General features: G+C 42.8%; 3 protein-coding genes across 4 annotated transcripts; 1 reads left to right on the top strand and 2 right to left on the bottom strand.

The window, feature by feature from the left end:
* Window positions 1–320: 320 nt before the first annotated feature.
* On the bottom strand, window positions 321–4,801 carry LOC118117296 (UAP56-interacting factor). Its single transcript, XM_035169413.2, has 9 exons — window positions 4,604–4,801; window positions 4,301–4,444; window positions 4,046–4,209; window positions 2,486–2,631; window positions 2,121–2,193; window positions 1,912–1,964; window positions 1,650–1,724; window positions 1,183–1,309; window positions 321–852 (listed from the first exon to the last, which is right to left on the bottom strand). Exons 1-9 carry the CDS (start codon window positions 4,674–4,676, stop codon window positions 751–753), a joined length of 957 nt encoding a protein of 318 aa, XP_035025304.1. The 5' UTR covers window positions 4,677–4,801; the 3' UTR covers window positions 321–750.
* Window positions 4,802–4,866: 65 nt separating this feature from the next.
* LOC118117295 (CPD photolyase) lies at window positions 4,867–10,446 on the top strand. 2 transcript variants are annotated; one of them, XM_035169410.2, is made up of 10 exons: window positions 4,867–5,042; window positions 5,221–5,594; window positions 5,695–5,843; window positions 6,660–6,842; window positions 7,182–7,340; window positions 7,898–8,096; window positions 9,024–9,176; window positions 9,375–9,496; window positions 9,604–9,763; window positions 9,848–10,446. In XM_035169410.2, the coding sequence occupies exons 1-10, from the start codon at window positions 5,023–5,025 to the stop codon at window positions 9,994–9,996; spliced, it is 1,668 nt and encodes a 555-aa protein (XP_035025301.1). In that variant the 5' UTR covers window positions 4,867–5,022; the 3' UTR covers window positions 9,997–10,446. The 2 variants fall into 2 exon arrangements, with proteins under 2 accessions (XP_035025301.1, XP_035025302.1); XM_035169411.2 differs by having other exon boundaries at window positions 4,879–5,089.
* A 6,125-nt stretch (window positions 10,447–16,571) lies between these two features.
* Window positions 16,572–21,630, bottom strand: LOC118117998 (neuromedin-U receptor 1). The gene is made up of 4 exons (XM_035170751.2): window positions 21,484–21,630; window positions 19,556–20,280; window positions 18,310–18,543; window positions 16,572–18,089 (listed from the first exon to the last, which is right to left on the bottom strand). Exons 2-4 carry the CDS (start codon window positions 20,241–20,243, stop codon window positions 17,794–17,796), a joined length of 1,218 nt encoding a protein of 405 aa, XP_035026642.1. The 5' UTR covers window positions 20,244–20,280; window positions 21,484–21,630; the 3' UTR covers window positions 16,572–17,793.
* Window positions 21,631–26,469: the final 4,839 nt, after the last annotated feature.

Raw genomic sequence — 26,469 nt, forward strand, 5'->3', positions numbered from 1 at the left:
AATAATGTTCTGTTGAATATGCACCAACTTCTTGAAGCTCCACTTCCTCTTGATAACGTATTGTATTTAAATGCATCCTCTTTCTACTTAATCTCAAAACTCATACGAGAAGACGGTGCCAAATGCAGAGAGTTCTGTGTATAGGTGAAATACTTCATATGCACGTGCAAACACCAGATGTCTGTAAATCCACATGTCGGTGGTGAGTTAACACTTCACAGGCAGCTGCCACTGTTTGATGACAAGAGAAGATGGAGACCTGAAACATGTTCGTCATCAGTGTGCTGAAGCCTGATGTGAAGCTAATACAAATATCACACTTTTAAAGAGACTCATTTATTTGAAGAAACATTACAAAACTATTCTCAAAAAAGAAAATCGGAAGGAATCGGGGAACATACGTGCCACCCACGCAAATACATAACAGTCCTCTGAAAAAAATACTCTTCACAATCATGACAGTCCAGAGTCCAAAGGGGGGAAAAATCCCTCTCCTTCCGAGAGTAGGACCTCCACAATACAAACGGCTGCATACAACGATAAGAATTATGAACGGGAAACCTTCCATTGACATTTGAGCAGTTGTGCACGTTGTGCTCATTTGTCCCACGATCGGTTGCCCACTCACCACTTGCAAAGTCAAGAAACATGTCGGTGGTGCCACCCTCCATCAGAAAGGTGGGGTTCGCTGTGTGGGTCTGAACAGGACAAAGGAGCTTCTGAGTTTTACTTAGTCACTGTTTTTGCTGGCTAACCCACTGTGACAAATCGGCTGCCTTTACCGCTTTGTGCCATCGTGGTGCGCTGATCTTTCATGATGCGGAATCGCTCGTTCAAAGTCATCGACGTTTGCTGTGAAAGGAATTGGGTGAACAAATGTTTAACACACTTTAATGAAACTACAAACAAGACCAACGCTGAGCCGATAACTGATAGTCCACAAACACCCCATGTCAGAACTGATCTAATTATAGTAAACCTATTAATACCTACTGCCTGCCTTTGAGATTTGTGGGGAACTGTAAGTAATTCTGGGACTTTAATATTCTTTCATATCTGTCGTACTTGTCATAGGCGTTACATTTCAATCACTGTGGCCTTAAAGTCTTAAATTTACTTGTTGAAATCTGCCTATGACTGTGTATTCAACAATATAGAATCAACAACGTAGGATGCTCTCACCGGTTTGCCAACACTGTTGATGTCAAACTCTAGAGGAACACCTTTTGGTATTTTCTTCTCTACTGCTTCTATCTTGACTGGAACAGGACTGACAGCCGGGGGGTGCAGGGTCCAAGCAGTGGGAGGCCTGTGAAGAAGTGGCAGAAACTGTTGGTTGAATCTGGAGGTGTCTAAGATCATTGTCAACATGTACAATTCCTCAGAGAGGATACAAAAGCAAACACATCCAAACTTGATCAACACTAGGTGCTGGAGAAAAGTGACGACAAACAGAAGACACATCAGTGGATGCTCACATAAACTTCTTTATTTGACCTCACAGGTAAGTTAAGTTCCTGGCACTGCCACTGATTCTGACATGTAAAATCCCACATATGTGTAAATATAATGAATAGAAAACTGGATTAATGGAAATGATGTCTTAAACTATGTGAAAAACCAGTGGGTTTGTGTTGAGTGGTACTAACTCTGGCTGTGTCCTGGCTGTGGGGTTGTCAATTGAAACAGTCAAGATCCCGTTGTTGGCTGTCGATGTGCGCCACCTGGTGGACAAATAGAGGCTGTATCAATATCACAAGCACAACAGACACTGACACTAAGATGGCAAACAATGGTCCCCCAACCCCACCTCTCCAATGATTCACATCCGTAGTAGGACTTCCTCTCCCCCTGCACACACAACAGAGTAGCTGCTACTACAAAAACAGGCTGGAGCCTACAAATACTCACTGGCGAGTTCTGACTGGAGAGCGAGGACTTGGCTTCTGCACCTGAGCTTGTACCTGCCGAGCGACATGAAGAATAAACAGTGGTGCATTGACAGTTGGATTAGGTCTGTAAGTACACAGATAAACATTTATAACTACATATACAAACAGAACATGTTCTAAAAATATATTTACCAATGACCTGTAAACCCACAAATAAATATCACGTGCCTTGAGTCCCCTGCGAAGAAGAAATGTGGCCTGGCGTGCTTCCCTCCGAGTCTGCTGGACAGGTGGCAGTGGTCTGAAGGAGAGGAGCAAAAAAACAGAGTTGAAATACAGCCGAGCAATCTCTGCAGGTAACAAGTGTACTATGAACTGTACAGTTGAACACATAAGCCTTCACTCATCTAAAAGAAGTTTAAAATCCAACTGCTTACCACATTCCACCGCTTAAAAATATGTTTTGGGCCATAAAAAGCCCTAATGTGGATTCTTACAGCACACCCCCAAGTCTCCATGCATTAATAAAGAACCATACAATAGTACATAAGTGCACCATTTGACTGTATGAGTTGTTGTAAAGAGGTTCTCACCGTCGTCGCAGCTGAAATGGTCTCCTGACCGATGTGCTCGGGCCTCTCTGTGGATCCGGCTGCCTGTACAGTCGCCTCTGAACCTCCGGCTTCCTGTACGGAGTTTCAGTGCGTTGAATGAAGGGCCGGGTTTTCTGTCTTGTTTTCTGAAAGAGGAACATGCAGTGGGTGCTCTTCAATACATTGTAGTTATAACCAAGGCAAAGCATCCACAATTTACCCTGCAGGGGAAGATACTTTAAGTTTTTGTTTCAGCGCAAAATACACATCAGGAACGGGAAACTTCCATTTTCCTTCGGTTGTTTTACCAACATCCACACGAGAATTCGTCCATCTTTATAAAGCCTAGTTTAAAGGCACAGAAAGCTAAATGACAACACTAAAATACACTACGCTGATTATCTGAGTTAATGTCTGATATGATGTGAGGCAGTTTGATCATTTAAGTAAGAAGAGACAGAAATAAGAATGTAACTTTGATAAGAATGAGAAAGATCGAATGAATCCCAGAGTGATGACATAACTCAGTGTTTATTATGTAAAACCCATTTTAACTCTCACTCTGATAGAAAAAGAAAGAAAAACAACAAAAGATGTTGTGTTGGTTCAAAGTTATAATCACAGCTGACAAGGCTTTTGTCATAAGTTGACAATTCGTAAGTGATTGGGGGGAAAAAAACTGCAACATTTCCAAGATTGTCTGGAGCAAGAGATAATGTCTTGTTGCCAGGTAACAGGATGTGACCGCTGCCTCTGGGCGTGAAGAGGGTCGGGCAGAGCCAGGTCTTCACAGCAGGAAAAGTACAGTTTGTTTAGTCTCGCTTTTAGTCTCTGCAAGCCAAGAGGGGTTTTGTTACCAAGGTAACTGCTCTGTCTTCTTTTAATTGTTCTTTGTCAGCAAGTGCAGGTACATTGAAGTTGCAGAAGTTGTTTAAGCTTCAATATCAGTCTCACATTGATTCAGTCTCACTGTAGACTGGATTTTCATTGATTAATCTTTATGAATCCAGCAGTGAAATAGAGCACGTGTGAGAGGTTTGCGTTGAGGAACAAATATGAACAAACAAATAAATCAATGTAGCAGAAAACCCTGCTGATAAGAGAACAGTGATCTCAATTCAAAAACCTACCTAAGAGGCTGAGAGCTCTACTGCAGCTTCTCAACATGTACAGACGCCTTACATCAACTGAGGTGATTCCTATGACCTGAGCCATCGCTCTTCTTTATTCAAACTAAACAATACATCGGAAGATTCTCAGCCATCCAGGTCATGGTCTCTTCAGAAGTTGTAAGTGTGCGTGTGTGTGTGTGCGTGCGACCCCAGACCCACAGAGGTTAAACACCTGAAACCTCCCATAAAACTTTTGGTTGAGAGACGAAACCCCTTCATGAGACAGTTCAGCTGACTACGTACACTTGTACAACTTCTGAACAAACCCAACAAGGTCAGTCAATGAGATCTGTGACAAATACCAGTGATGCTGCTGGGAGATATTTCAGACCAGTGTCTGTAGCTGCTGTCAGTGGACCATCACTGGCATGGAGGTGTCCTCCATTACCTGGTTGATCGCTGCTCTGTTCAGGGTGCCCACTCGTTTGAGCAGGGCAGTGGGCCTCCTGGCGGCCAGGCCTGTGATGACCCCCTGACCCCGCCGTAGCCCCTGCAGGGGAGGGACCCTCCGGTTTCTTAATTTAGGCGCTCCTCCTCGGGGTGCGCCACCTCCTGGTAGAGATAATAATAGCTGCATTAGTACACGTACAGGGCAGGTTAGAAGAGGAGTAAATGACTGACACAGACACACAGACAGACACACCTCTCTGAGCGGGTCCCACAGCTGCAGCAGCCCGCGGTGACACCTGTGTTAAGCGGCCTTTCTTCTTCACCGGTCTCCGGCTCCCTGTGGCCTGTCTCCTCCTCAGCTGCTGCTGCTCCTTCTTGTTCAGGCGAATGATGTCATCTGTTAAAAATAATCACACGAGCAGAGTAAACGACGGCGTCTGAATGAGACCCACGTAGCCAGCTAGCCGCAGACGCCCTCCCATCACTGAGCGCCGTCAGCTATCATTAGCTCGGGCTGTATTTTGGTACCGTGACGGCCGGCTGCTGAGGACCTTACCCAGCGACATGTCGACTTTATCGGGCACCGCTGGTTTCCTCTCCCGGCCCTCCGCGAAGCCGCCTGTGTCCATGCTTAAAAGCCCGTGAAACACGCAGGGAGCGAGGAGACGGAGCGTGGCAGCTGCAGAGTCGCGCTATGGCTTCCTCTCTATACGATACAGCGAGAAACCTCCTCCCAACGTAAGCGGCGCCGCGCATGCGCCGCAGACGCAAAGCACTGTGGGCGACGTAGTTCCAGCTCACCGACAACGCCGTGTTACAAAACCCAAACACAGGCGGGCGCGTGTAACTCGTACCAGACGCGTTCAGACGCGTGTTAAGAGTCGCAGCCACTCGTCGCGTCGTGGTGTACACTGAGAGTCAAGTTAGTTTCCCCTGCTACACGGCGATAGAAGAACTGCAGGATCCATTCGCTGCATGTTCTGCATCTGGAGGAGGTGAGTTCATCCGAGAGAGGAGTTTGTGCAGCGTCGTCGTGCTCCTGGTTTGTTGCCTTTGATGTGTGCACGTTTCTTCCTGTATTTAATCCTCATGGTTACTCATAATGTGTTTGCAGTTTAATAATTCTCGTGTTTTTGTTGTGATTGTCACCACTTTCTCTGTGGTCCCTCGCAGCTCTCCCTCTGCACAAAGGCGACCCCTGACGCTCACCTACCAGAGATCACCAAGGCCACTTCTCTCCCTCTTCACCGGTTCGTTCTCCAGTGTTTCCACCATGTCAGATAAGAAACGCAAGGCTGCTCCCGCCAGTAAAGAGCGCTCCGCCAAGCAGAAGAAGCTGGCCCCCACGAAGCAGCAGCAGGAGAAGCAGCAGGAGAAGCAGCAGAGGACTGGGGGCTGGCTGCAGGACCTGATCATGCAGCAGAGGTCAGAGGAGAAGGAGATAAAGTTCAACAAGAAGCGTCTTCGAATTCTATCTGACGCTGAGAAGATGAAGCAGGGCTCAGAGGGAGTCCTGTACTGGATGTCGAGAGACCAGAGAGTACAAGGTAAACACCTGCACAACCAGCACTGAGCCATTTCCCTTCTCTTCATGTGTCTAATGACAGTGTGTGTGTGTGTGTGTGTGTTTTTCCTCTTGTGTTTCAGATAACTGGGCTCTGATCCACGCACAGAAACTCGCTGTGAAGAAAAACCTTCCTCTGCACGTCTGCTTCTGCTGGTTTGTCCCAAAGTCAGAACTGTCTACTCTGAGACGTTACAGCTTCATGCTCAAAGGACTGAAAGAAGTCGCAGAGGTGACTGAAAGATTTAGTCTGGATGCACAGATTGCATCCAGTAATTCTAGTAGTGCACTAGTCAGTTTATCAATATGTTTTGATTGATGGGAAAGTCACTACAGTATATAATTTATATTCAAATAAGTTAAACAACCAAACACTTTTACGCTACTTTTTTACTAGCTAGAAAGTCAACATTTATGGTTTTAAGGAATCTACCACTGGAATTCAGATCTGGTAAATGGAGATTGGTATTTGCGTTTGTATTTCCAAAATTATATTTTTTACATTAATAGAAAATTCGAAAACAACTTTAAATCGACTTTTTAAAATTTACTTAGAGTTGAAGTAAATTATGAAGCAAAATTCTGTCCCGTTTTACACTGTTGACCACACTCAACAAGCAACTTTAGGATGTTGCCCTGGTTTAGGGTAATCACGACCATTTTGTTTCACTTTATTTAGATGTTTAATAGAAGAAATTATCAATTGATCTCTTAAAGTGTTAGATCGAATAATGTTGGTTTGAATTAAAGTCAATGACAAATCTTTGCTTCACGTACAAACTCAAATCTCATGCAGGTTTATTTTACACACTACGAAATTTTTTATTATGTGTGAACATCGCTTTAACAAGTACGAAAGAAAAAAAGATTATAAAAACAGTTTCATCTTGAGTTAAATGAGCAACAACAAATGTAAATCGCACTATACAGTCAGGGGAAGAGGGTGAACATGCATAAATGTTGCTTTCTTCAGTGATATGTGATCCACATTGTTATATTCAACTTAGTCCACTAGTCCTAACTCTGTTGTTCTACTCTTAACAACCAGGAATGTAAAGCCTTAGACATCCAGTTCCACTTACTCCATGGATCAGCAGGGGACGTTCTCCCCGGCTTTGTGTCTGACCACAGCCTGGGGGCAGTGGTGACAGACTTCTACCCTCTCAGAGAACCTCTGCAGTGGTTAGAGGACGTCAAAGAGAAGCTTCCAGAGGACATCCTCCTCAAACAGGTAAAAGCTCCCTCTCTTGCTGATTGGCTGCTCTGCATTCTTTAAGTTTTTGTAGTATATTTTATATTAGAGTTTGACCCTGCCTCATTCTTACAGTAGAGGGGCACTCTGAGAGCACTTTCCTGCACCAAGGCTAAAGCCCTATCTCGCCACGTCAGAGCAAGTGGTAGAAAAAAATCTTTGGGTCCGTCCATTTATTTGGATAGTTTTAGTTTTAGCTTAATCCTGCTAAATAACAAACAAACAACGGCCCCTGTATGAAATATTTAAATTCACATAATCCAGATTTGTCCTTATAATCTGATAACGGAATTTAACACCTCATTGTCCTTTTTATAGGTGGACGCCCATAACATTGTTCCCTGCTGGGTAGCGTCACCTAAACAGGAATACGCCGCCAGAACGATCAGAGGAAAAATCACCAAACTTCTGCCGGACTTCCTCACTGATTTTCCTCCGGTAGAGAAACACCCCGTCCCTGCTACAAGAACTGCTAAAGTAAGTGCTGCAGTAACGCCGAAGGGAACATTCACGCTGCTGTGGATCAAAGTGAATGTGTTATTGAAAGGTGGAGAAGACACCAAGTGTTTTTATGCCACATTCAAGGACTTTTGGCTCGGTTGAGACCACGCAAACATATTTAGTCTCATCCTGAAAATATTATTTGCCTTTGAAGTGTTAACTAAGATCAATACAATGTGAAATTAAGCTGTCAGAGAGTCAGACTGCTGAAATTAAATACCGCTTTCAATCTTTAGCTCTCTCCTCTCCTCTGCACATCGTTTATTGATGAGTGAACATAAACAGGCGTTTCTTTTTACGACTGTGAAAAGTTTTAAAATTCTATCTCAGTAGCAGCTTTTACTGCTGTGCTGTGATGGATAAGCCAATCACTTGTGTGAGAGTACTCTCCTAATTTGAAGGGAGAGATTCAGAACTTTCTCTGCTTTAGAAGTTTGCATTTCACTGTCACAACACAGTGGGGATTTTAGCTCACCACTGGCCGCTGTGACTTCTACTGACTGTTTCTGTGTCCTCCTCTCTTCACCTCACAGCCAATAGAGTGGGAGAAAACTCTGGCCTCGCTGCCGGTTGACAGAGAGGTCGAGGTGCCGGAGTGGGCCAAGCCTGGCACCAAGGCGGGGATGGCCATGTTGGAGTCCTTCATTGATGTACGCCTCAAACTGTTTGAAAACAAACGCAACGACCCAAATGTCAGCGCCCTCAGCCAGCTCTCCCCCTGGATCCGCTTCGGTCAGTAATCTATATAATAATTCAGAAACGTCTGTCTGTTGCTCACATATCATCTTTCATCTTATCGTCTTCACACTTGGCATGTGTATTGTTAAGGGCCCATGAAAGTGCAGTGTTGAATTTGGTGCGATCTGGACATGTGATACGTTCAATATTAATAAACAGGCAACCAGCGGCGCCTGGGACTCATCAACGACGTTGGTGATCCCGACATCATCGTGTTCTCGACAGCTGATAATCCTGTTAGGGGCTCTGTGTAAGAGATACGATAACAGTTTATTGATCCACACACTGGGGAAATTCAGTTGTTACAGCAGCAGGCAGGTTAGAATGAGGTAGAGAAGAGAATACACGTATTTAAAAAAGGCAATAGACTGAGTTGAGCTTAACTGAACTCTGAATAAACAGTAAATGTAATTAATGTTATGGGGAAAATGTAAGATTTGGTTTTGCTAAACTTTGCAGTAACCATGTGTGACAGTTTTTTTTCAACCTACTACAATATTACTTCTTCTTACCTCCTTTTCATTTGTGACCTAATCAACTGCTTGAAACAGATAAAACATTATACTATCCACACTGGGTGATGACCTTCAAACAACTCTAGATTCCATTAACCATCGTGCCGTTCAGTTCATTACTCAAGATATTGATTGTACTGATCACTGGGTTGTTAGAAAATATTAGATGCTCATCATTTACATCCAAGATGCATCAAGCATATCTGAGTCTTAATTTACTGGAGCTTTCTGTCAGAGTAGCTGAGATATTGCAGATCCTCAGCTGAGTTCAAAGTGAACGGTAGTGACGCACAGATCACAGAATGTGTTTGTTTTAAATGTTCCTCAACATTAAACTGGGGAAGAAAGTCTCTTCTGTTTGCATTCTCATCTAATCTCGTCTTTAAATTCCTCTTTTCCTTTCCAGGCCACATCTCAGCTCAGCGCGTGGCGTTGCAGGTTCAGAGCAGTGGGCAAAAGGCCGGTCAGACCGTCGCCTCCTTCATCGAGGAGCTGGTGGTGCGTAGGGAGCTGACGGACAACTACTGCTACTACAACAAGAAATACGACAGCGTGGAGGGTCAGTGGAAAATGAATCAGTTCACTCTGCTGTAACAAGTGTCCCATAAGTGACCTCAGCCAGATGAGTCATCAGCTCACAATCTGAATTACTTTGTCCAAATTACAGGCTTGTACTGAGCGTTTGAAAGGATTCAGATCTTTCTTTGTATTTTCACAGTTTCTGTAAAATGATGTATTACGTGCTTGTGTTTCTCAGGTGCATATGAATGGGCTCAGAAGACCTTGAAGGACCACGCCAAAGACAAGAGGCCTTATCTCTACACACGGGAGCAGCTGGAGAAAGCAAAGACGCACGACAAACTCTGGAATGGAGCTCAGGTAAAACACTGAGACTGACCAAGTCTCAATGTGTCTGATGTAAACCTGTATGTTTGTCTGTTTTGGTGCTTTGTTTCCAACTGCTTGCTATTACATGTCTCGTTTAGTACCAGCTGATCACTGAAGGGAAGATGCATGGTTTCTTGAGGATGTACTGGGCCAAAAAGATTCTGGAGTGGACATCGTCACCAGAGGAGGCGCTCTCCATCGCCCTTTATCTAAATGATCGCTATTCGCTGGATGGCCAGGACCCCAATGGTTTTGTTGGTACGCTCATTCATTAAATAAAGCAAGTCACTAAACACTAATAGACTGCATTGTTTTCCTCACATCTTGATTTTCCTCCTGTAGGGTGTATGTGGTCTATCTGTGGCATCCACGACCAGGGCTGGGCAGAGAGACCTATTTTCGGAAAGATCCGCTACATGAACTACAAAGGCTGCACCAGGAAGTTTGACGTCCCCCAGTTTGAGCGAAAGTACTGTCCCAAAAACCTGTGAAGCTAAACTGCATTGAGAAAGGGAAGGAAACGCAGGAGCTGGTCCACATCTATTACACGTTCACCTCAGGGAGAGTTTGGACAGCATCTCTAGTGGCCGATTTTTTGTTTCGTTGTTGTCCGCTGCTTCAAGTCCAAAATATTAGGTATGTTATAGCTCAGTCTGTTTTTGCTGGGTAGACATGTTTAAGTAATGTTTTATCATTACTGTAACTGTTCTCTGGTATTTGACTGTAGTGTGTTATTTTGTTAACTTAAAATTAGATGATTATCTGTGGTTTTTCCTTTGTTGTTACGCTACTTTTATACAACGGCTTCTACTTTTGATTTTTACTGTTATGTTACAAAGAAGTTGCCTTGTTTGGGACCACAGTGTTTAAACTTCGGATTCCTCTTGTTGTTTAAGAAGTTTAAACAAATTAAAGTCATAAACCGTTTTCTGTTCAGCAAAGTCACAGTGTCGTGATTCATTCACAGTTCTCCCATTCTAACTTGTCTCTGAAGAAAGCAACAAATCCACTTTATGTTGCCTTTTTAAAAGACTAGTTTGATTGTTTTTCAATGAAAAGCAGACATTCACCCACAGTCACTTGAAATTAATTGCATTTACAGTTAAGTAAAGACAGACTTTGAAGTTTCATCTGCAAACAACTGTGAAAGATCTGTGACCTTTTTAAAATAGCATTGATCTTGAATGGCACTCAGTACACAATAGAGAACACACTTTCACCAAGATCCACATTAAATCGTCTTCCATTATGTGTCAGTGATGACGCATGTTGGCCACACTGACGTGACGAGAAATCCAAGCAAAACCTCAAAAAACTGATTATATTAGAAAAACATGCAGTTGACTCCTCTGTGAAATTAGCTGAGATCAGTCAGGAACACTTTGTCACGATTTACCCATTTATTGCACAAATGGGAATACAGTTATGGCTCCATTCTTTGGATGTTCCCTGGATTAGCCAAGCATCATGCTAAGATAAAACAGGGAACACGGCAAAAAACCCCAGTGGGCGTAGCAGGCAAGAATCATTTGTTCAGGATGAATATCGTTGACCACAACCATGTTTGGGCTCAGTGCTAAAAGGTGGAGGCTGGGGTGGTGGAGCCAAGTTGCCGGCAGCAGGGCATGGGTGGCAGTGTAGCTGAGCAGGGATCAGTGAGGAGGAGGTCGTATTTAAAGGGACTGCTTTGTCGAGAGGATGGGCTGTGATTGGTGAGTGACTGACAGCTGAGCACATGACTCCATGTCCTGCATGAACTAACGCCATGCTTCATTTGTGTAATTTTGCCAGTTACATGTTAACCGCAGAGTGGAGGACGACTAAAAACTCAACTACAATTTGTGAATATCTGTGCACATTTTCAGGACTATTCACCAGCTACTCCTATATCAGGTGAAGGAAACAACACACCAACACGGACATCACATTCAAGCTGCTAGTGAGGCTAAAAATGAAAAGATGAGATCTCTCACCTGTTCTCTGGGGGGGGGGGGTTTGTCTGTCTCCACTTTGCAGATGTTTGAGGTATTCCAGCACGAGAGCGTGGGACGTGTGAACCGAATGCAATCGCAGCAGAATGTTAGTGTCCTGGGATTCACCTGTCTGAGTGGAGAAAGAGGAGAAAATGGAAGCAGTGGTGAGGGTTTATCCATCAAGAGGTCCCTTTTATCTTTAATATTTAATATTTATAGTCTCCAAAGTACTTTTTGCTAACACTGACACCCACGCTACTGTTGTAAATATGTGTTTCTGCATGTGAGCTTAATCCCAGCAGTGGCTTTTCAGGAGGAGGAAAATGGAAAACACCTTCATATTAGGAAAATGATTTCTTCATATACCGGTGGACATTTGCCCTAGATTCTGTGGTCAAGTGTTAATATTTTGGACTTGGTTATTTTCCACCTATTCAGTCTTTATACAAGCTCATTGTGTTCATTGTGAGGTGAATGCAGTGGGTGAGAGGGCACTGTGCTTCACCCTTTGTTGAGTTTTCTAATTAACCTAACCTGTATGTGTTTGCACCGCGGGATAACACACACACACACACACACACACACACACACACCCACAGAAGCTAGGGTGGACTTGAATAATGCTTATTCTGACTCACTATACAATATGAATACATCCATTTTCCTAATAGTAGCTGTACAAGAGGTCGAAATATATTCTAGTAGTGTTTATTTAAATTAGTGAGTTAAAGGTCTAAAGCTCCATCATTGCAGATGTGTTGCTTTTACCCTTATAGACAGTATATAAAGCCTGGATGTATTATAAGTATTATATATATATATATATTTTTTTAAATATACATGAGACGGAAGACATGCCTGCCCCCAAAAGTAAAGCCAAATAGTCTTGATCGCCCCTAGTGGCTCAGACTGTCCTGACACCGCAGCTCCAAACTGCGATCGCTACAGCGTAGACTCTGACTCCAAATGTCGTCATTGGTACAAATTGACATGATCATATCCAGGATGTTTTGCATTTCTGGATAGTGGGAAGAAGGGAAGACATGTCGTCCATCTTTATATACAGTGTAGTGGAAAATTCAACTGACCAGTGTCTAAGGTATTGGAAATCCCCCTGACCAGGTGTCTAACTGCTGTGATACTGTCTACCTGACAGGATGGAACCCTTATTTGATGGTGTGGTGTCTCACTGCTATGACCTTGATCAACAGGGTGCATGCCCTTATTTGGTGATGTTTTTCTTCCAACTGCTACAGCGGACGGACAGACACAGATGATGATCTCATGTCTTTCATGTCTTTTTTCATATTATGTTTCATGAAACGCCTCTTTGTATAAGTTCTGGCTTTTGTGAACTTGCGGCCAGTTCCATTTTGAGCACCCGTGCTTGTTGTGTAACCTCTGCAGAGCTTACTATTATAAAGACTCAAAGGCAACTCCAGTCTGAGAATTTCATTATTTCAAATCTCAAGATGAATTTCCATCACAACAGTCTATGCTTTTACTACAAAGCCTGCGTGAACAGCTTCAAAATAGATAATACACAGTACACAACATTTTTTCTTCGATAGGGATGATGTCAAAAGATGAATCTAGCAAGAAATGGAACATCTGTTTAGGAAGCAGCTCATTATTTAAGAATGTGAGGGTAAAACGCTGGAGACGTGAGATGTGTAGAAATGTCAGATATTCACATGTTCGAATAAGTTTGTCAAATTAAGGGGAAATTGAGCCCAAAGATTTAAGATTTTGAATGAACCAATCCTCTGCTTTTGTGGAGTCACAAAGCCAACGTCAGTGACAGTAGATATTTGCAATCAAAGGGTCTTAAATGATCTATGATGTTTTATGAATCATTTCCAAATCTTTAGTCTTGTATTAGTATTTAAACAGATTCATTAAAAACTGAACATTATAATCTTCATTAAAAGAGGATTAACTGCAAGGCTGGGTTGTTATACTGCATTTTGTACTGCTGTATACTGGAGAAAAACCATTGTGAATTTTCATGAAAGTGTATTTTTGTATCAGCAACACAAATTCTTTAACAGACTGTAACAAAAGACTATTATGAGTTTCAAAAATTTCACAAAAGTCTACAACATTAATTTGAGCCAGAAAAGAACAGAGAACAGAAAATATACTTCGGTTGAAAAAAAAAAAGAAAAGTGAACTAAACACTGCCGTCCAGCTCCGGCTGCGTCTCATACAAATCAATGTTAGCTTTGTTCTAGCTTCAAGTGACAGCTGTTGTGTTGCTGTGTAAAGCTGTCTCCAATTTACAGAGCTTGGGTGTGTGTACAAAACACTTCCATGCTTCAGATGGGCTTGTTTTTCAGGAGAATCCAGGCTTTGACATGGCCCCAGTGATGCCTCCACCTTTGCAAGCTGATGTATGACGACTTCCACAGCCCGAACTGACAGTCGCTTTATGTTCTTAAGTCACAGTCGACTTCCTTGAGTCAGCAGTGCACATGCAGTTAGGGTTTCAAATGGATCAGAAGAGAATCTGAAGGACAGATGGAAAGATAGTTTCCTCTGTTTATAGTTATGTCAAATTGTTTGATGGTTTGCATGAAACCAGTTTTATGCATCACTTCACTGCTGGATGTCAGGTTTTATAACTGAATATACTGCTAACACTGAATTGCACAGAGCAGCTGATGGAGCCGCAGCCTCACTCTGCTCCCTGTTCATCGGGTCAAGGATGTGGTCTCATGTATTACCAGGGCCTTTTCGAAACTGCTCTTGTTGGAGAGTCATTCGTGCTCCATCAGTGTCAGACCCCGTCCACACACTCGTCCCATTATCAGACACCTCGTGTCATCATTTACGCAGCGAATCACATCTGCTCCTCCGCGGGAGGAATTGGACAGTACAAGGACTGTAGCAGCATATTTGTAATCTGTGTAAGATGTGAGAATATTCCAACTCCTGCCATGGAAAGCTCATCAGCACTGACGCTCTCCTGACTTCTTTTGGCAGCTGGATTTGTATGATACAACTCTTTTACTTTTTAAGACGGAACAATAATGAAGAGGACATGGACAAAAGTCAGCGAAAGTTCTGAAGATGCGTATCTGTTACTAGATTTCAGATATCTGTTGTTCTTTACTCCAGATCTTTACTCTGGCTTCCTGTCTTTTAAAGAATTGACTTCAAAATCCTGCTGTTGATTTAAAAAGCACTGAATAGAAATATAGTATATCTAATTATTTTGCTCCCCATTAACCCCATTAACAGTTCACTGGTTGCTGCCCTAACAGAGTGGACAGAGCTTGTCTACACTGAGCCTGTGCACTTCCCATTAATCCCTCTGCATCCTGGCTGTGTACAAGAGGACTGACTGCAATGTAGTCCTGAATGAATTGGCATGAAACGTATTAACACATGATTCTGCACAAAAGCACTACATTTTATGATTATTTATATATATTAAATATTAATATATGTCATTGTCGTGGGTTAAGGGCTGAGGATGTCGCACCTTATACAGATATTAAAGCACTTTGAGGCAAATTTTGTTTTGTGATATGATTGGTGAGTTAAGGATTTACGACAGCACACCTTGATGTTCTCTCAGAGTAATAAGGAAAATAAATGGAGTGGAACGACCCTCTTGGCCAAATGTAGCTGCTGCTTTGTAGTCATGGCGACGTTAATAACTGGTTTCCATGCTTATACAAAGACAATGTCTGATTAAACCAAAATGGTGAGTGCCATTAAGTGTCTTACGGTGCTTGAAGTCACGAGTACTTACCACAAAGATAACTCACCACCATTGGAATTGTGCAAATCTAATCTGATGGAACAATGTCTATAAATTCTTATCAAAACATACAGAAAATAATCAGAGTGTTTTTTTAAATGTTGCAAGTCTTGAGCGGGTAGGTTCTCATTACATTAGATATTCTCTGTGGGTGATCTGTAAGTTTTGCAACGACAGTATCAGTTAAGTTTCTTTCTTCCTTTCATTATGTTTTGAGTCAGTAAATTAAACAAATGATGAAAACAAGATGATGTGAGGCTCAGACTCAGACCCCCCCCCGCCTCTCCTACAGCTCTTACCGAGCATCTCACTATGGTCTCTAATTTTGTGATTTGTTGGGTTCCAACACTCCGGCTCTCTGCTCATTTCCCTGTGTGAAAGTCAGAATGAAAACACGTCGTATTCCTCATTTCGGTTGATTTGTGTTTTAATTTCACGGCTCCCACATTCTGCTCACACAATTGGTTAAAGTTAAATGCGTTTCTCGTGTTGTTATGTGAGAGAGCCGCGGGCGGGGATAACAACCAGTCTCTTGAAATGCCATCACTGGGATGATGCTGTGATCTGAAGTGGGTCTATTTGCAGAGGCAGCGTGCAAACAGCGTATTCTGCTGTGGAGCTAGTGGGTTTACTGACACCCATTAGTGGTGGTGTGGCACACTGATAACACTGCACCATTACAGAGTGATTTAATATTTATATAATCTAATTTCTTCTTCCCCCCCCCCCTTGTTAATTTTCTGACATATAATCGACCCGGTGACATCATCCTCCCCTTTAGCCTCGACCCCTCGTCCTCATCATCTCCATGAGTACAGGTTTATTTTTATCCTGCACTGTGTGCCACCTAAAGCTGAGCTGCAACAGCCCTGTGTTTCTGTGGCACGCCTCATTACTCATAAATAACCGGTGTTGTTTAAACAGAAGACATTTTTGTCCGTCTGCTGGTCGCTCTGCAGGCAATTGAATATAAATCCATGTGCAAAGACTCATTCCACTAATTTCTCAAACAGAGTCAAACCAGAAATAGGAACAGTAACCCTCTAACCACTAGCACGGATTTTCAAAAGCAGGTCATACATATGATATCAAAGGGAAACATACACACTTTCATTACATAGTAGAGACCTTTAACAATAATCAAAAACATGATGAATATTCACACGTCCTATATACTGTACAGGTCATTTTAAAGCAGTTATTTCATTCGTAAAATATCGATACCGCAATTTAAAATGAGGGAACTTGAATATTAATACATTTTGTTTATTGAGCTTTACACAATTTAAATAATATTGTACATTGTATATGAATAAATTTGTGTAAATGCTGCGATGGTCTATATAATCATAATGCCTTATGTATTTTATATATTCATATCATTTTATGAACATAATGTAAGTAGTTTTAAGGCACCTGACTAATTAGCATTGTGTCATATTCAAACCATCCCATCATTATTCCTGTTTCCCTTTATTAACTTTCATTTCTGTTTCATCCACACACACTCATTGTACCTTCACTCTTCATTCAATAGGCAAGCATGGAAATGTTGCCTCGCATTATACAGTAAATACCATAAATACATTACATAAATAGAAATTAATTAACGTTGAGGCTGCTATATGGTTGTGTTTCCATTGCATAAAAATGCTGCTGTGTGTATTTTTATGCTCATTTCATTGTTCGTCTGAGAATTGACTGAATCCTCATTTTATCTTTTATTTTATTGTTCCTCTATTCTAAATCGGTTTGGAGCTACTATTGAATCTGTGTTGGGACGATGAACAACTTTCTCCCAAAAGATATTCCCTGATCTGCTGTGTTGATGACGAGGGTGGTAGCTCCTAAATATCCCATGAGTCCCATTCACTAGCAAGGACCACACCATCAACGAGATGCGACACATGAGAGTTTAAAGGATTCTTGGGTCTTAGTTTCTTTGTGGGGAAGCTTTGGACTGGGGATCTGTTGCAGCAACCTGGCGGGATGGGCCCCCTCAGGACCCTATGTAGAGGAGCAAGGAGAGGGAAAAAGAAGGGGTGCCGAATAGGAGAATGGAAGAGGGGAGAGGGTTAGGATGATATGCAGTTGAAGAAAACATAATTTTCTTTATTTTGAATACAATATATACATCTTTTTTCATCTATCTGCTCTGGTGGCTGGTTTCTGGTCGGCTGCAGGCAGTCACCTGACATTACATGACGCGTGTGACTGAAAATGCATTACGCAGCCATGAAAAAAATAAAGGCCATTGCCAACAATGGAGTCAGAGTCAGATTGGGGGAAGCCAGCATTGCAAAAGTAGGTAAAATACAACAATCCATGTATCACACTGAAAAAGCTTTCAGGGAAGTCACAAGTTTTAAAGAGCAGAAGATGTCAGTGTTAAATCAACGTACAATCTCCTATTGGATTTGGACAAAGCAGGAGTTACACACCCTATAATCACACCACTACTCCACCCAACCAACCATCACCACTTGTTGCCCATCTGTGTATAATATCCACTGACCTCCTTTGGCCCAGACGACCCTAGGTCCAATTCATAGTGTCATTTTCTCGCTGAAGGTGCTGCGCCGGGTCCTCTGTGACATGGAGTATATCGGCCAGCTGTTAGAATAACAAGTCGCGTGACTGAACATTTCTCTGAACCTGGTGGACATGAGGTTGTAGAGGATGGGGTTGATGGCAGAGCTCAGGTAGAAACAAACTCCGGAGATGATGTGGACGTGCTCGAAGAGCTTGAGGTGCTGCTGGGAAGAGGTGTCGATGTAACTCCACATCAAGCGGTCCACGTGGAAGGGCGCCCAGCAGAGCCCGAACACGACCACCAACACACCTGGATCAGGAGGATGCAATCACATAGAGTCACAGAGAACACGCTAACAGAAGCAGACACACGATCGTCAATCCAATCACCAGCATGTGACAGACGGCAAGACAAAGCTGAAACACAATAGTCAAAAGGAAAAAGACAAAAATAACAAATGCTTATGGGCTCGAGGGCTGTTAACACTCAGATGCACACATACTCAAAACATAACTGAAAAAACACCTACACAGCATCTTGGTGACTTGCATGTTGCGTTTGCTCAGCTTCTTTTTACTTGACCCGGAGACACTTTCCTCTCCAAAGCTACACCTGGTGTCCGCCATGGTCATGATCTTCTCGTTGCGGAGCTGCAAGCCAATGAGCAGGTAGAGAACGCTGATTATCAACATGGGGAGCAGGAAGAAGACCAGCGTGGAAATCAGGATGATCAGGTTGTACATCCAGGTGGGCTTGACCACATCTGAGGATGGAGATACAACAGTGTAGAGAAGCACAGATCTGAGTCAGCTCATGATCCCAGATGTACCAAGGGCATCATCGCTTCATATGTCAGAGCAAAACCTTTGAGCACTTTGTAGCCAGCTAGGCAGTTTTGCTCTAGAAATGGTTAGTCTGTGAGTACATAACACAAATACATACATATATGTATGACCCTTAACAGATTCCTTGACATGATTTTGAAAAAATAAATGAGTCTACAGCAAGATTGTATTTAAAGATGGATGACACCTCTGATCCCCCAAAGTAAAGCCAAAGCATCTTCATTGCCCCCTGGTGACTGGCTGCAGTATAGGTAAAAGATTCTGTGAATGGGACACAGACCAAACTAAAACGTACATGTCATATTGATTTTTTTCACGTCATTTTAGCTAATTCTTATCACGCTGCTGTATGTCAAAGTGTTATTTTTCTCATAAGTTTGGTTTGAATTAGTTAGTTTATGCTATAAAAATGAGATGAAACATCATGATTGACAGCTGAGACTGACTCATGATTGGTCGAGTGCATGTACAGTATCGGCCTCGCTAGTGTTGACACTTGACCCAAATGTGTAAGATGGCAGTGCTTGTATATATCCAGGATATTTTATCTTCATCTCTGGGTAGTGGAAGGAAGTGGAGATTTTTCATCCATCTTAATAATCGGTCTATGGTCTACAGCAACAACAATTTTCGTTTGGTTTTGATGGAGGGCCCCTCGGCCTCTTTTGCCTGGGGCCCCCAGGTCCCTTTAAACACTCATTCATTAAAATGACCTGCAAACCAATGACATACCTATCGGCCTCAGCTGTACTTTGTGTTTAGTGCTAATTGGAAGATGTTAGCATGTGAACATGTGAACTAAACCTTTAATATTCCTCCATTTCAGCACGTTAACATTATCTTTGTGAGAATATTTGCATTTGGTCTCACAGCAGTGCTACAATGGCTCTTAAACAAAGGGAAAAATTGAATATAAAGATTTACACATACGGCAGATTGTAGATCGAGGAAACGGTCGTCCAAACCTTGGAGGCAGCACCATGATGCCGTGCAGGCTGGTGTTTGGCACAGCACACACCATGGACAGAACCCACAGCATGAAGATGACCCTCCTGACGTGGGCGTGCGTGGTCATGTGTTTGACTTTCAGGGGGTGGACCACAGCCACGTAGCGCTCCCCACAGAGAGCGGTGACATTGAGGATTGAGGCGAAACAGACGGTCTCAAACAGGAAGGTTTTGAAGTAGCAGCCCCCCTCGCCGAGCAGGAAAGGGTAGTTCTGCCACATGTCGTAGAGCTCTAAAGGCATGCCCAGCAGCAGCACCAGCAGGTCAGACACCGCCAGACTCAGCAGGTAGTAGTTGGTGGGCGTCTGCATCACCCTGTAGCGTAAGATGACAGCGCAGGTCAAACAGTTGCCCAGGACGCCCACCATGAAGATGGCGAGGTAGGTGACGCAGACGGGAGAGAAGACGGGGGACCGGAGAGGCCCCAGGTACCTGGCCAGGTACTCCTCCTCACTCAAACACAGCTCATCTAGATCCTGCTGAGTGGCGTTGGCCAGCACCCACGAGATATTCATCCCACACGCCACAGCGGCCTCGGGGCAGCCCACGCCACTGAAGACTTGGGCACCAGATGTGAAAATAGCTTTGAGGGAACAGTTCAGCTCCAGCATGGTGATGTTTGATGCTAGGTTCTTTGCAGCTCTAAACCTATTGAAAGGAATAAAAAGGAGGAAATGTAAGCACCCCACTGGTTTTACACAGTTCAACCTATTTATTTATACTTCTCAACCTGTGACGACAGTTGTGTAATTTCTTGGCTAAGATTGAAAAAATAACCTTGATGGTGTCTTAAGCTGTCAGTGAAAACGTTCCTGCCAGCCCCCTCATACAATGACTGGAAAATGTCTTAGTGAGCCCGTGTGAGAACACAGCAGGACGGGTGTGTTGATGTCGTACACAAAAGTGAAAAGAACATCAATATTTTAGGATGAAGAAGGTGTCATACACGTAGAAAACAAGGATGAAGATGTCAACTTGGAATTACAGCTAGATTCTGAATCTTTTGGTGATGAGGGCCGACGCCGGTGTTGATGTGTTGTAAACAATAACACATGTTGTCCGCAACAGAATTTCTACGCTATGTTATACCTCCTGCATGACGCCACTCATCTTTTCTTTGTTGTGAACGCATCTGACTCGAACAATCTTCAGCTGTGCTCTCATAAAGAGGCAAACTCCGGAAAATGTCCTGGAGGGGGGGGGGCCTCGTAGCTGCGGCCTGAGGCAATATCCCACTTTACCTACCTGTTGAAATGTCCCTGTTTGGCAATTTACCACAGGAAGGTTCTAGCCAATAGGATTATAAGATATGAGGTTACCTCAATTTTGACCATTCCTTTCTAAAAATCTGTGTCTTGAGAGTCCCTCAGCCGTATGAAACTGCGACACTAACTTTCTGGAACACCCACTTTCAGCTAAGAAAGTAGCCTTACATAATGTGATTACATTTGGATTCTAAAACAAAAACAACTCTCAGAGAGATGATTTGTTGAAGTGAATCTATTTATAATTGACTAGTTCACATAAACTGTAGCTGCAACTGAGCTCTCATCCACATCAGGGAAACTATATGCTCACAAGTGGAAGCAACAGGCGGCTGAAAACCAGTTTCATGAATTAATGGAAATTGTGGTATCACCATAGCAGCAAGAGCTGAGATGTTTGACACAACTTGCCATGTTCTCTGAGCTTTAGCCTTTTAATTATTCCAACATTCGGCAATTTTCTCAAATAGGTTTGGTATTGTCTTTTGTTCTCACACAAAAATTCACTTAAAGACTAACAAGGAATTTTTATATCCATTCAACATAACAGAGATAATTTCATTTGAGGAAAAATAAAATCACACACCTTCAGCTTGCGGGTTCCATGAGGCCTTTTTCCTCTTATTCACAAGAAATGAAGAAATGAAGACATGTGAGAAGATGTATAATCACCACATTTCTCTGCATCCTGACTTTAGTTGTCCTGCTACTTTACCTTCACTGCTTTGCTGCTTCAATGCGACGCAGCTGCCTTGATTTTATGTATTTGCAGCACTCCTTTATACCCCACCTCTCTCTCTCTCTCTCTCTCTCTCTCTCTCTCTCTCTCTCTTTCTCCATCACCAGAGCGTATATGTAGCCTGACACACACACACACACACACTCACACTCACACACACACACATTTTTGTACTTCCGTCTTAGCGAGGACACTGATTGGCATAGTGTATTCCCTGTAGCCCCTACCCATTCAATCTACACCTATTTCTAACCCTAACCCTTAAACTAAGTCTTAACCCTCAAACAGCCCATCAAAACTGGGTCAGAAAGTGAGGACAGGTAACAATGTCCTCACAAAGAATCTGAACAAATACACACACACACACACACACACACACACACACACATTTTCACATCTTTTATGTGAACCTAGAGCCTGTATACCGCAATCTTCCATTCTATTACTTTTCCCATTGAAAGACCAAATCATTTTCAAATTTGAAAACTAAGGTTGAGATTGCTTTGACCTGGGGCTTGAGTGTGTGCGGTGTATGTGGGGGTGCACATAAAAAATAAATCTTTATTCTCATCACTATTTATTCAAAGACAAAACTAAAAATCCCACTCAAATCATTACTAAGGACATTTTGATATACAGTATAAATGAACTATTACTCTGTTGCCTTCGACTCGGCGATTCCCAGTTTTCCGTCTGCTAATCATCATTATTATTATTTATCAGAATAGGCAGCAAACAGTGATCATGATTGTGGATGTAAAATACAGAACACCACCAACCACAACCAAAAACCAAAACACCTATTGCCACTTAATTGTCCAAACTTTAAACTTGCATCAAGTTTTTTTGTCTTTTCTTTTTTCTTAATCGTGCATTTTTATAAGAAAGTGACATCACTTTGAGGCATTCATTGTTCCCAGAGGGTGAATTTTAATGACTTAATTATACCCTAAATAATAATTCCCTGAATTTCCTCCTAAAACCAACACATGGAATCTCATCAGTTTATTCACTTATTATGAGAAATATGTCTGTATGTATTAGATGAGCGGGGACTATAGGGGACTGTAGTTCAGACATTCATGGTTCCAAGAGGACGAATAGCATAGCAATCAGATATCACTGTAATACGACAACATTATAATTAGTTTTAGTACCGTTGATTTACTGGCACAAATCGTTTTGTCTGACCTCACCACAGACACTGAGAATAGCTAGAGAAAGACAATTTTCTCCCTGATTGTCTCCTTTGCGGTGATATTTAAATGAGTCAATTTCATATCCAGTTAAAAACTCCTTGTAGTACGTTGAACTTCTTTTCCCACAGTAACTCATCAGCAACTGGTAAAATCTGTTAAATGACTCCGTCTGCACTTTATGCTCCATTTCAATTACAAGCAGTGGATCTCATGTGACAGTTACATTTGACCCTGGTTTGACTTGGCGGACATCACTCCTCTGACAGACTGACTCAGTTCAACTGACAGACAGGGATTGGTCTTCTCCTGCAGGGCTGCTGTCAGTCGGAATGAGACCTCACTGAACCCACAGCACTGATTAACAAATTGCGTAGTGCAGATACACAAGAATCAAACCCTGTCCCCCTTGTCTGCTAAACTGGTAGTCAGATAAAATCAGGCATTATTTACCTTGGCAAGACACATTTAGTAAACACCACTATAGTTCCAGGCTAACACAAACTGCACTGTGTGATGGGCAAAGTTTCATTAGGTCTAATTTCATCACATCTGCAGCTCCTCGTTTCGAACGAGAGTCTGGGTAAAAATATCTCTGTGTGTTTGTGTGAGCAGATGATTTGATCTGAAGTGACTCATGTAATTCAGTATCTTTTCCCCCTGAATCAAACATACAGCGTATGAGTCACTGAGTGTGCTATCATGGTTGAACGTTAGGGCGTAGATTAGGCAAAGTGAAAGCCTAAGTAATGACACCGATATTTTTGAGGAAATATTTGATTTGCTGAGGAGCATCCTACGCAGGACAGGATCGGGCAACTCTGTGCACATAAGTCATCATCGGAGCTTCAGTCAGAGGGCAGAAAATTAACAGTCGACTGCACGCGTCGGAATGACTGCGTCTCGTACCCGCACCTCTCCACATATCCCTGCCTCCCCCCTCGTGTGGGTTACTAATTCGATCACAGCTTTTGATCCCAGTGCAGGGGGCTCCAACACGTCCTCGGCAGCTGGCATGTTCTCACTGGTGCGTCCATTTAGTCGTGCATTAATGGTGTCAGAGAATCCCTCAACATGTCTGCCGGGTCTGCCACCGGAGTCTGTGATTATTCCTTTTTCTGACAGGTTTCCGCAAAATGATGTCCAGTTTTCCCGAAGTGTGACCACACAACCAAACATCACTCTGTGCTTTGTACAAACTGGGTTTCCAGACATGAGCGCCGCAAAATTTCAGAAAAATGGGTTTAGATATTTTGCTGGAGTTTGTCTTCCACAGGAGACTGTCAGGAGTCAGACATGTTCACAACAACAGGAACATTTCTGAAACATGCATGTGAGGGCTGGCGTCTGGGTAGAACATGCAGGAGGCAGGACGTGATGCTGGTCTGCTGGTTTTCTCCTGGTACTCTGGCGTCCTCCCTGCAGTCCAAAGACATGCAGATTTGAGGTTAGGTTAATCTGAGACTCTAAATTGCTTGAAGTTGTGACTGTTAATGGTTGTTTGTCTCTGTATGTTGGCCCTGTGATTTGCTGGGGACTGAGTTGGGATTGGCTCCGGCCCCGTGTGATCCTCAGAGGATAATCGCTAATGATAATGGATGAATGGATTCTCAGATGGGTTTAATCGGACATTTTACTGAGGGTCTGGCAGGACAGGTTCTGGAAAATGTCTGGAGCAACTGCCTCGGACATTGACGTTCTCACATACAGCCCATCTGGAAAACTTCAGGAAATGGTCCAGACTTCAGTGCATGTCTGAAAGCAGCTGTATCACAACAGAATTCTTTCTTACTTGCCTTTGGTGGCATTGATTCCAGTTTATTTGTTCGTCAGCTGGTCTGTGATTGTGTCACCACAGACCTCACAGTCAACAGTTTTCATTGGAACTGGTGTTATTGGAGCAGGAGTAATTTTTCAAGGCTGCGAGCTCTGCAAACACAATTACATTGGTCTCCACCGTACTGGACGACGGCCAGAGGGGTCAGAGTCAAATCAAACCAAGACTGGTTGCATAGATGGAGCAGTAGTTCCTCAATTTGGGTTGTCAAGGGTCAAAGGTCAAGGTCATGGTGGCCTCACACAACATGTTTTTGGCCTCCTCAATATGATATCTCATGCCTGTCTTTAAGGAATTTCTTCAAAGTTTGACCAGTTGTCACTTGATCTCAAAGATAAACTGATTTGATTCTAGTGGTCAAAGGTCAAGGTGAAAGGGGGATACTTCTAGTTTACTGTGCAACATCTACAGTGATTTACTGAAAAAAAATGATGGGATGTTGTGACGTGAAAGTACACAACATCATTATTCATGCCTTTGTCGCAGGTAAATTAGACAACAGAGATTTGCCAGGAAATGAGGCCTGAGAATGATTTGCAGCAAAGGTCACCAATTAGATTAAACCATGGATGTCTGGATGCTGCAGATCAGATCTTTGTATTTATGATATCAGCCTCTGCTCCTCTCAGCCTACAGCTTCTCACACGTCCCACACAGTGTCCAGAAAACACACAGGCAGCCTGGAGAAGGTTTTCCTCGTCCTCATATTAAATTCTGTCACGCACCTCCCACCGCCTTGTTCTGTGTGTGTGAGTAACAGCAAACAGATTTGTGATTCCAGGACCGTTGTGGACCTGCAGGGGGACAGCAGCTGCGTGATGTAAAGTTACGTGTTTCACATAACAATGTAGTATGACTGTGGTTTCTGCTCCCGTGTAAATATGCAATCCTGTTTATCACTGAGACAGTATCGTATGTGAGGTTTTAGGGTCGTGGAGGAGCCCCCGGTGGCTCTCACTGACATTTCCTCCATGAATTGTTTCCTGTATCGTATACGAATGGAGGCCAGGAGCATTTATTTTAACTGTTTGCTCTTCTCAGGCTCCACCTGAGCCAGTGGAGGCTGCATGAAGGAATCAAGCGTGGACTCAGTTTATCACTGCTCTCACTTATAATTGGATAGAATGTATCCTCGTGCTTCGTCTTAAATGAGCCTTAAAACTGTAAAGTCTATCCAGAATGAAGAAAACACTGCTATGAAAAGCTCCAGCACACTGTTAAACACATGCGTATAAAATGCAATTACATTTTTTTTTACTTCATCTTTAAGCCAACCACCAGTATTTTCTCGCAAGTGCCACTGAAGTTCATTTTAAAGGATACACAGCTGCGTTCCTTTTTCCAATGAGAGTTTAATTATATTTGTGTCACATTAAATCTTCCTCTTTTTATTAAAAGAAAATATAAACACTTTAATTAAAGCTGCTGCCTTGGAAAGACTAGCAGCAGCATAACAGCATTCATTCCCTTATATGAGTATAGGAGAACCAAATACTTGTTACTGACATCTTTTAATGAAAAGTCTTTAATTTGTTTATATATAAAGGGCCAGGTGTTTTTTTTAAACAATGACTTTTAATCTGACATTTAAGAGAACTTTCTCTATGTTTTTGATTGTAGGCATGTGTGTTTTAAGTGTTTGGTCTCACCAGGGGAGACGCTCAGTCCCTACAGATGGAGACACAGGCGTCTGGAGTCTGTCCTGGATCACACTGAGATGAGTGGTTCCTTGGCTGCTGGAGGGACAGTGGAGAAAAATCCTTTTATATTCACAAAATGTAAAAACAGCTCTTTCACTGC

The sequence above is a fragment of the Hippoglossus stenolepis genome, chromosome 11, assembly GCF_022539355.2.
Source record: "Hippoglossus stenolepis isolate QCI-W04-F060 chromosome 11, HSTE1.2, whole genome shotgun sequence".
NCBI lineage: Eukaryota > Metazoa > Chordata > Actinopteri > Pleuronectiformes > Pleuronectidae > Hippoglossus > Hippoglossus stenolepis.